This window comes from Nelumbo lutea, chromosome 1, assembly GCF_056320005.1.
Source record: "Nelumbo lutea isolate HS-2025 chromosome 1, American lotus-T2T, whole genome shotgun sequence".
Lineage (NCBI taxonomy): Eukaryota > Viridiplantae > Streptophyta > Magnoliopsida > Proteales > Nelumbonaceae > Nelumbo > Nelumbo lutea.
The window spans coordinates 85,314,156-85,325,429 of record NC_142684.1 but is presented as its reverse complement, the minus strand read 5'-3'; the positions used below and the strand labels follow the sequence as shown (position 1 = coordinate 85,325,429).

Sequence of the window (11,274 nt, the reverse complement as noted above, 5' to 3'; positions counted from 1 at the left end):
TCTTTTCTTTTTCTTCTTGGGGGGGAGGGGTCTTTGATGAGTTCGGATCAGCTACAACACACGGTGCCAACAACAGCAACCCAACCTGCCATTGCAGCTGCCCATCGGGAACATCTCCTCATCATCATCATGAGATGTTCCCAATGTGTGGCTGTAGTGGGCAGTTAGGACAGTGTTGGAGTGTGTTGGTATCAGATCCGTACCCACCTTTGATGTATGGTTTCCAGTGTATAGCCCAATATCTGTTGTGCAAGTGATGTGTTGCTGATCGATACTAGCTTGCCTTTAGCCCTTCAGATGATTAGTACTTCCAAAAGCACGGGGAAGAGTTTGGATCTGATCCCAACACAGGGTCCCAACAACCAGTGTAGCCGCCATGCATCAGAAATATCCCCCTTGTCTTTCATTGCGAGATGTTCCTAATGCACGGCTGTAATGGCTGTTGGGACTCGAAAAAGGAATAGCTGTACATTGCTGATCGGTGTTCATGGACAAGGTCAATCTAAAGAGTCCTTTACTGTGGATGGTCTGGCAAAACCATCTTCAACAGCTGAAACAGGATTAGTTGTGTAGGGAAAAAAAAATCCAAACTGATTCATGTGCCAAAAAAAGCGGTCTAAGCCTCTAACTGATTTATTAAACAAATTATTCTTCCCATGTTCACAACTTCAGAGTTCAGTGACCTGACACCCAGTCAAACCCCAATCTGGTCTTTAAGACATGGGGCCCCTGATCATATTCAAATTTTAACATCGCATATATGAGAATATGATCCCCATAAAAGGTTTCAGAAAACAGTAACAACCAATGATCAAGTTTATGGTTTCAGAAGACGGTAACAACCAACAATCAAATTTATGCCAAAGCTTTTCGACAAGAACAAAAATCTACTTGTCCAAATTCTGTTACAATGGGATCAATATGGTGCCAAATATCAGAGAACATGATGCATTTGACAAGCATTAAACTAATTATTCTCCCAACTCATCAAGTTTGTGCCCAATGGCAAATATCAGTAGACGAAAGACACAGGAGGAGATGTACCGTAGACCACGATACTTAGACCAAAGTTGAACCTGGAGTGGCAAAAACAGAACTAAGATGCAGAGAAGAGAGATAGAGCCCGTGGCCACAACAATGCATCCGAGCCAAATAGGTTTATGCACCACCAAGTATACCCCTGCTGCAAATGCTATAGCCATCATCGTGAGCGCCATGCCCAACAGAGGCAAGCTCAATTTGAGGGCAAACACCAACAAGTCATAGTCACCCAATTGTGCCCAGATGAGGGTGACTACTAGGATCATGGAAATATACATTGCTAGGGTGTTGGAAATCACAAAAACATGGAATGTAGGCTTTTCGTGTAGAACCGCCATGCCTTGGTTTGGTTCATCATTTCTGTAACCTCCAGGCATTGTGACCCCTGCAGCAAAGGTGATAGTGGCAACAAGAGTTGCCACAAGCACAAGAGTGTTGATCCTGTCTTTGTAATAGTCCATTTTGTTTTTGCCATCTTGTGTTTCCTCCTGCCTCTGTCCTTCAACGATGGGTCGACGCCGACCTCGTGGTGCACCAGCAGTTCTCAAGGCTGTTAGTGTAAGCAGCTGCACAACGGAATTAAAATTCATAAAATGTAAGCGTTTCTTCTTAACTAGCCATCAGAGATCCATAGTAAACCCAGGATTGCTTGGTCGTAGGGCTGTTCATAACATCGACAAACTGAACAACCCGATCCAACTTGACCTGAGTTGGTTAATTTTTAACTATTTTTTATTGGCTTCGGATCATGCATTATGCTAACCTGAGAAGTCAGGTCGGTTTTGGTTTAGGTGTATAAATCAACCAAAATTATATATATTTATGAAAAAGTGGGAAAGTTTTACATTTTGTATCCGATCAACCATGTTTTCTAGTTTAACAAATTAGTCTTGGACTGTCTTTTGAACCAAATGGATAAACCAATTCAAACAGATTCTACCCATTGGTCGGGTTTTCATTAATGGTAAGTCAATTGCAGGTGGCCAATTCTCCAACTTGACCAAGTTGGTTCCTTCGGAGTTTGGACAAACAACATGCAACAAAATCGATCGAATTGACCCATAAGCATCCCTACTTGATCGTTTACTGAGCAAACTCTCTTAACAGATATCAGACATTAGTTGAGTCATTGAGGGCGATTTACCTTTCGAAATGATGTTGGTATGAGGATATCCTTCTCCGCAATGTCTAGAGCTGTGGAGCCTTCATTGTTCATGACAATCATGTCTACTCTTGCATCATGCGTGAGGATGTTGACGATTTTTGGGTGTGAGTGGATGGTAGCCAAATGCAGAGGTGTATTCCCTTCGTTGTCAGTCTCATTTATGAGCATCTCTAGCGCTGGTGTTCTGAGCATGTAAGTAACTAGTTGATCTTTTCCGCTCTTAGCGGCAACATGAAGAGCATTCTGGCCGTTTCGATTTAACAACTCTCTCGACTCCAAGCAATGTCCAAGAAGAACTCTAATTATGTTGGTGTGGCCTTTACTAGCTGCCATATGTATTGGAAAGCGGCCATCGTTGTCCTTCTGATAGGCAGCGGAAGTGTCTTCTCTCAGTAAGCAAAGAGCCTCATCTGCAAAACCAAATGATGCTGCATAGTGAAGAGGAGTTCTTTCATCATCATCTTTTGTGTTGATGAGCTCCTTTCTCCCGGACGCTAGTACATTGACAACAGCTGCATTTGGGAAAGACGAGAAACTCTGATTTTTATTTCTTTCTTACTTCTTGAAATTCCCTTTTTAATAGGGTGTAAACGGATTGAATCTGAATCAAATCAAGCAATATTTAAATTCGAATCCAATTAGAAAATTAATTTGATATTCAAATTTGATTCGATATCCGTCAGATATTAAAATTTGATATTTGAATTTGAATATTTGATTCGACTTGATTTCAACTAATTAATTATTTTAGGTAATTAATAAATATTGTATTTATATAAAGTATATAAATATATAAATTATATAAGACATTTAAATATTTTATATATTATATATAAGGATTAAATAATCGATCGAATTTGAAAATTTATTGAATCAAATCAAGTCGTATCCGAATTTGAACCCGATTAACTATTTGGTATGAATAAGATATCTAAATTCAATCACTTAGATATTCGAATTATTCGAATTCAATTTGATTATGTCGAATCTTGAATTCAAAATCAGGTTTTTGAATACTGTTGACACCCCTACTTTTTAATGCACTGTCTGATAAAAAAAAGGCAATGAAAATTTAAAAAAAATAAATGAGGGATATTATCTACAATTCACCATGACTCTTTTTCATTTCTCTTAAAATCATCGACTTTTCAAAACCTTTAATATTTTACATGACCAAACTACCCATAAAATAGCTAGTCAACTTTATTAAATATTTTTATAACAAAATTACCCTTAATTGCTCATATATAATAATTGTGCATATATATTTTAAATATATGTGGGTTGGGTCAGGCCTAGACTGGCTTGAAATATTAGGCCCAAACCCAACTCTAAAATTTGCAGGCCTAGTGTGGGCTCGGGCCTTGGTCAGGTGTAATTTTATCATAAAAAAAATATTTAATAAGCTTGATCAACCATTCAAGGGTAGTTTGGTCATGCAAAATACTTGAGGGAAATTGTCTAAAACTCACCATGACTTTTCAGCATTTCTCTTAGACTTGGCTATAACTTTTCAAAACGTCCAAGGAACTCCATTTTAGTAAGTTAACATTAAATAGACTAATGGATGTTGGTTGATTACTATTTTACCCTTTATTCTATTGAAATTGAAAAATAAAGATTTTGATAAAAAAAATTAACAAAAATATATCTCATATATTTCAGTCTAAATATTTTCTGCCCATTTTACACATTTAAGTAAAAAGGGAGCTTCAAATAATACAAAAACACTTTTGATTCAAATCAAACTCATCTGACACTCCATATCTATGGCCAAGAAGAGGACACGTGTCTCTGTAGGACCCAACATCCACTTCTATCATATGTCAGTTAGAACAAATGTGTATTGAACAAAAATTATTCTGACATAAAAATATGTTTAATAAGGCTGGCATGCCATTCTGGGGCAATTTGGTCATAAAAATTGCATTTATGCTAACGTGGATAACTTCTATCAATGAGCACTAACAGTGCTCTAACAGATGGTGAGTTTTGGAAAACAAAAAGTCATTAACATGGGATTCCTTGAATGTTTTGAAAAGTTATGGTGAGTTCAAGAGAAATGCTAAAAAGTCATTGTGAGTTCTAGACAATTTCCCAATACTTAAATACTCACTAACTTGGGGCTCTCTACAGGTTTTGAAAAGTCAAATGATAATTTTTAAGAGAAATGTGAAAAAGTCATGGTAAGAAGTTTTAGATAATATCTAAAAAATAAAGAAAAAAATTAATGAGTGTGATTTAAGCAAACCGAGCAATTAACTGATGAAGCGGGTACAAAAACTTGAAGAGGGGCATTTGTTCGGGTAAATGCAAAATTTTAAATGAGAAATTAATTCCCAATAAATTTGGCACCTGTTTGGAACTGTTGTTGTTGCTCCAGAAAATGGCTCCACATTAGCGCCATGTAGGAAAAAATGGTGCTCTAGGAAACAATTTTCTATTTGAAACTATTTTTTCATAGAAAATGTTGCTCCAAGCCACGCCTTGAAAATCAAGAAGGCATGGCTTGGAGCAACGCCAAATTTGACATTTCCTGGAGCATTGGTACCAAACAGAAAAAATTGCTATTGCTCCAGGAAATGTCCTACCTAGCAAGCAACTATTCCAAACAAAAACAGGCACCATTTACTCCAAACCACACATCAACAACACCATTTTATCACTGCAACTGCAGCATTAATGCCAAACATATACTTGATTTTCTTGGAAAAACCAGAAACATTCACAGTTTTGATTATTTATTTTATGTAAGAGAATGAATTTTATTTTTTCACATATAAGACCCATGTTTTACGCAACAAACTAAGACCCTGTTTGTTAAGTTTATTGTAATAGATTTCTTTCTTAAGACCCATGTTTTATCCAATAAATTAAGACTACGTTTGTATTCATCTATCTAGATAAATATGTTTACCCAAACAAATAGATAAATTTTGATTGAATAAACAAGCTTTTAGCGTTCTTCTACGCTACCAATTACTTAGGCAAAGAGAGGGGAGAGAGAGAGAGATAGAGAGAGTCAAAGAGCATGCATGTATCAACTTTGCAGGAATGAGACCGGATCTGCACCTCACACAGCGTCTCACACCTGCTTCATAGATATATCTTGCCATGCATTTGGAACATCTCTCACACTTATACGTTATTATATATTCACGGTCCACTGTATGGTGATGAGATGTACATGTAATGTCGGTGTGAGGCGCCATGTATTATGTTGAATTATTGTGGTACCCAATATAATAATGGTAAATGATCGTAGATACTAGGGTTTCTAGCATATAAGGGCAACTTTTGGGGTCTAATGTCAATAAAATTAATATATTTAAAAAAAATCAAAAATAGGTTAACTTTTTTAAAATAATATCAATAAAGGGAAAAAAAATATTGTTCATTTTCTTCTTCTTGCCATTTGTTCACCAGAACCGCTATCCGCCACCACCCACCACTGTCATCCGCTGCCTCCACCCACCTCCGCTTCCGCCTCCAACAACGTTGTCAGAGGTGGCCGAAGGCAGAGGTAGCGGCGACAGTGCTGGTGGTCATTTCTCTACCCACCGCCACTGCCACCTCTGTCTCCACCCATCTTCGGCAGCGTTGTTGGAGGTGGCGGCATTGGACAGAAAAACCACCAGTGCTGCCACTGCCACCTCTGCCTCTGCTCACCTCTAAAAGCATTGCCGGAGGCAGAGGCAGAGGTGGGCGGAGGCGGTAGCGAACAGCGATGGCGGGTAGTGGCGGGTGGCGGTAGACAACAGTTCCGGTGAACAAATGGAAAGAAGAAGAAGATGAATAGTATTTTTATACTTTATTGATATTACTTTTAAAAAGTAAACATATTTTTAAATATATTACTTTTATTAATATTAAACTCCAAAAATTGATGATCAATTTAACGATTGACGAAGGAGCCTATGACAATAATATATACATATATATTTAAGACCTTGACCTACTCAGCTAAGTAACATATCGATATCATGGGTGATCAAGACATCTGACCTACTTTTATTTGGCAGCAAGGTGCCAAAGAGTTGGTTGGTAAGATCTCCTGTTTGAGGGACGGACCTGCATTAGCGTTAGAGGTCCCATGACTCAGCGACCTGGGCTGGATTTGTACTTGGGCCAGGAAATTTCCACCAGGACTAGCCCATTAACAGTTGGGAATATGGGCTTGCACGAGAGAGAGAGAGAGAGAGACAAACCTAAGTGCCGCCGAGCAATGGCGGCGTGCAGAGGTGTCTGACCATTTGGACCTCCATAGATGCCTTGAGAAGTATCTTGCAATGGAAACTGCAACATCTGCTGCACAAAATCGAGCAATCCACGGTCAGCAGCCAAATAAAGTGGGGACTCGCCGCTTCTGTTGACGGTGAATGCCGACCGGGGGTCATGCTTCATCAACACCTCCACCACCGCACGGTGCCGTCCTCGAACAGCTTCGTGCAGGGGTGTGTTCCCCTCTATATTTGGTACTCTCAATAGAACATTCGCATCACCTTCATCTTCAGCATTGTTCATGGTGTCTGTGGAAAATGAACAAATGAATTGTGTCGCCCAGTCAATGAGAAACGCGACCACAGATATATTTCCAGTTCTCGCAGCGATATGCAGTGCAGTGTCTCCCCTGAAGTTCTTCTTTTCGATTGCATCTGGACAATATCGGTAGATCAGTTCCACCAGGGCGTTACTGTCAAAGCTCGCGGCAATATGAAGGACTGTGTTACGTTTTGGCCGGCTCAATTGCAGGAGGATGCCCGGTTTTTCTTCTGCTAGTTGCCGGAGGATATGGACTTTGCCTGTCGTTACTGCCTCGTACAATTTAGGATCCATACTGTAAATGTTTCCTCTCTCTCTCTCTCTCTCTCAACCTCAACCCCTGCTAGGGATTCGTGGACAGAACTCCTTGTACCAGTAGCAACTGTCGTGTTGGGAATTTGATCCGAAATCTACCACCAGAAGGTTCGCTCTCAATATTCCTCTCTCTGAATTTAGCACTCGGCCACTGTCCGAGACTCTGAGTTATGAGTTGCTTGTTGACCATATAGACGGCTCCACATCTGTTCAGTTTTCGTGTGTGTGTGTGTGTTTTTGACAGGTAAATCAAAATATATTAAACTACAGAAAGACTTACGAACGAGTTTACAGGAGGAAGAAAGGAGGGATAAAAAGAAAATAAAACACGATCCTGCACTGTGTTTTTACACCATTTAGCGAGATCATGTGCAGGAACATTCCCAAATGGTTCTGATTCCCAAATGCAGGACAAAGCATATCACTATATGATTTTTATTCAGTTGGTGGGCCAACAAGATTTCTTTATTGATTGTGTGTGTGTTGTAAAATATTAAAGAGAGAGCAAATGGAACTTATCGGTAATGGCTTTCATTTGCTAATGTTGCAATGATTTGAAGTTGTTACAGGAACTCAAAATTGGAAATTGCAAGAATATGGAGGGTTGACTCGTGCCACTTGGTCACTCTCCTTAAAATCGTATTTGTCCCCTACGGTGCAACTGAGTAATCGCAAACCAATCGCCAAGATAAAATAAATTGCAGGCCACTGGTAGGCATACACCCGCTTACCAGACCTCTGTGAACCACTGAAGATTGATGCTCAAATTTCTTAGAGAAAAGAAAGTCAAAATGGTGTGTATTTTTTCTTTTAAATTCAGATATTCCAATCTTTGCTAGGCAGTCCCAAACCCTTAGATAGTTCAAACTACGTTTTCTGTTATGCCAAAGTTCAAAGGGAATCTGTCATTTCTTCTTACGTGGTATTCTATTATATAAGTGATACGCCATTAGAATTGCTTCCCCCCACAAATTCATAGATGCATCTGAACTAATTAGCATTGCATTCATCATTTCTTTTAGTATTCTGTTAAGTCTTTCTACAACTCCATTAAATTCAGATTGATAGGGAGCTGTGGTTTCACATATGATTCCATTTTCTTCAAAGAATTTTCTAATGGTTTGTCTATCATATTCAGTTCATCTATCTATTCTAAGTCTTTTTATTTTCTTTCCTAATTGATTTTCTACTTCATTTTTTGTAGTTTATAAAAGCTTGATCGGCCTCATCTTTTGATCTAATTATAACTGCTTTTGCATATATAGAGAAGTCATCTGTAAATGTTATATAGTATCTTTTTTTTCATCTAGCTTCATAACATTTAAGTTCTCCTGGAGCACTATGTATAAATTGTAACAATTCAGTTTCTCTCTGTATACTTTTATGATGTTTCTTAGTAAATTTTGCTTCTACACATATTTGGCATTTTTCATTTGTAAAATTAATAGGAACATTCAAAACTTCTAATTTATATAAGCGTTTTAAATAAAGAGCACTATGATGTCCTAGTCTAGCATGCCAAATATCAAAAGATTCAACAATATATGCAAAAGAAGAAGCAATTTTATTCATAATAATATCAGAGATGTTCAGTACAAATATTCCACCAGCATTTACCATTTTCAACAAATACATTATTTTTAGTCAACACGGCCTTGTCTGCTTCAAATGTGAGTTTTAGTCCTACTTTGTTGAGGAGTGCTCCCAATACCAAGTTCGGTTGGATCTCCAGCACATACAGTACATCATTCAGCATTAGGATTTTTCTTGAAGTCAATTTCAGGAGCACTTTTCCTTTGCCGATGACTTTCGAAGTTTATGAATTTTCCATGAAAACTTGCTCTCCTTCAGATAGAGTTGTATACTCGTAGAAGGAATCGTGATCTCCAAAGATGTGCTTGGTAGCACCAGTTTCCAGTACCCACTCATTCGGCTTATCAAATAAGTTTACCTCATTTACCACTATTGCGATAACATCCTCAGTCAAATTGACTTTCGGTTTCCCAAATTCCTTCTTCTTTCGGTACCGACAGTCCTTGTAATGTCCGGGTTTGCCACATACATAGCAGTTCCCTTTCTTTTGTTGTTTATTGAATTTCTGATCATTTTTCACATTGAAGTTCATTTTGAGTTTTGTAGTCTTTTCTTCCACCAGATTGGTTTTGGAAAACTGGTCCTCATCTTTCTTTCTATTCTTTTCTTCAATCTTAATTCGGACTACTACTTAGTCTAAAGTAATTCTTGTATTTCATACTAGTCTTGAAATCATTCCATGTATGTGGTAGTTTCTCTATGAGAGAATCGGCAATAAATTCATCTGGCAGTACCATGCCTTCTTTTGTTAGTTCCCCCACAAGAACCTGGAACTCATCTATTTGAGCAAACACATCCAAGCCTTCTTTCATAGTGAAGTGCAGGAAGTTGGCAATTACTATTTCTTGTTTCCAACATTTTCTAGAGCATACTTAGTGCTCAAAGCATTCCAGATTTCATAGGCATGATTGTAGGAACAATATACATTGTATAGTTCATTGGACAAGTAGTTTAGGATATGGTTGGTGCAGAGGTGGTCGGCTGTTGTCCAATGTTCTGCAACAACAGAACAGGCTAGTTCATCCATGTTTAATGGGTTTGGTTCAGTCAAAGTGAAAGTTACCCCTAACTATTCTAAGGCAAACAGCAGGCATTGTCTCCAACGCTTGTAGTTTGTTCCATTGAAGGGCTCAATTTTAGAGAAATCAGGAATCGTTGATAGTATCCGATTCCTCATAAAGAGGTTAGCAGAGATAGGTTCCATAAATACGGTTTTAAGAATGTTGTAAAATATTAAAGAGAGAGCAAATGGAATTTATCGGTAATCGCTTTTCTTTGTCGATGTTATCGTGATTTGAAGTTGTTGCAAGAACTCAAAACTGGAAATTGCAGAAAGATGGAGGGCTGAGTCGTGCCACTTGGTCACTCTCCTTAAAACCGTATTTACCCCCTATGGTGCAGTCAGGTGATCACAAACCGGTCACCAAGATAAAACAGCCCACAGGCCACTGGTAGGTGTGCACTCGCTTACCAGACCTCTGCGAACCACTGAAGATTGATGCCAAGATAAAACACCCATGCCCACACCCATGACCCGACCTGGCTCGGCTCGGCTCGGCTCAGCTAGGGGTACGCGTCAAAAAAGCACACCCGACCCCCCTCACATGCATGGAATATCTATAGTCCTCTCCTCCTATGGGTCCCTACCCATAAAGGGAGCAAAACTACAAATATACTCTACTCCCACATCTTTCCCAAGCAATGTGGGACAATGAGTCATTCAAGGGAGGAAAGGACAAAAATAAAAGAGGGAGGAGAGAGATTATTGTAAATTTGAATCTCCTCCAACATTGCATACAGTTCAGCTTCTTCAATTGAGCTCAAAATAATTCTTCCTTCTGCAATTTGCAAGCATTCTAACTAATTTGTTAGACAAATAATTTCAAAGGAAAACAAAGAGGAAGAGATTTTCCCAACATCAGTAAAAATAATACAATCAGTTTGAGCCTTAAAGATAAATAGTCAGTTGCAAGGAAGAATTTTGGGGTGGATTCATTAAAGTCTGATTATTAAGATGAGAGAAAATAGAATTTGTCTTGTCAATAATCCACGTGTTGGAGACAACTGAGTCTTTGAAAACCTTTTTATTCCGAGCAAACCAGACATAGTATAAAGCAACTGCATACCAGCTCAAAGTGTGAATGAGGTCCTCTTTGTGAGTAAAATGCTAGGCAAATAACATAGATTAGACAAAGGTACACTCTACGAAAAGGTGGTTTGTGGTTTTTTGGTAAGTTTGGCAGAATACGCAGGATTGATCCTGTTGAGAGGAAAAAAATTAGCTTTTACTGGAAGATAATAAGTTGATAACGGGGTGGACAAAGTAGCTGCCAAATGATCTTGACACAGGAAGTTAAGGATTGGTTCAAAGAGGGTAGGTTTTCCTGACTTAGATTCTTGTAAGCTTTGGAAGTGGAATACTTCCTAGTGATATGGCCGGTCCAGATCTAGTGATTGGAAATATTATTTGGTAAAATTGGGGTAGGTTGAATATCCATAGATTGAGAAAGATCAAAAAGAGAGTGAATGAGTGACGAATTCCAAGGTCCATTTTGGATTAGATCAGTAAAAGTCAGAGATTGAAAATCTAAATTTAGTGGTTGTTGAATCATCCGAAA

The 11,274-nt window shown here is 38.5% G+C and overlaps 1 protein-coding gene across 2 annotated transcripts; it reads right to left on the bottom strand.

Moving 5' to 3' along the window:
- Window positions 1-816: 816 nt before the first annotated feature.
- On the bottom strand, window positions 817-7,393 carry LOC148875847 (protein ACCELERATED CELL DEATH 6-like). 2 transcript variants are annotated; one of them, XM_088946751.1, is made up of 3 exons: window positions 6,415-7,393; window positions 2,186-2,616; window positions 817-1,607 (listed from the first exon to the last, which is right to left on the bottom strand). In XM_088946751.1, the coding sequence occupies exons 1-3, from the start codon at window positions 7,040-7,042 to the stop codon at window positions 972-974; spliced, it is 1,695 nt and encodes a 564-aa protein (XP_088802877.1). In that variant the 5' UTR covers window positions 7,043-7,393; the 3' UTR covers window positions 817-971. The 2 variants fall into 2 exon arrangements, with proteins under 2 accessions (XP_088802877.1, XP_088802869.1); XM_088946743.1 differs by having other exon boundaries at window positions 2,186-2,718; window positions 6,415-7,390.
- Between the last annotated feature and the right edge of the window lie 3,881 nt (window positions 7,394-11,274).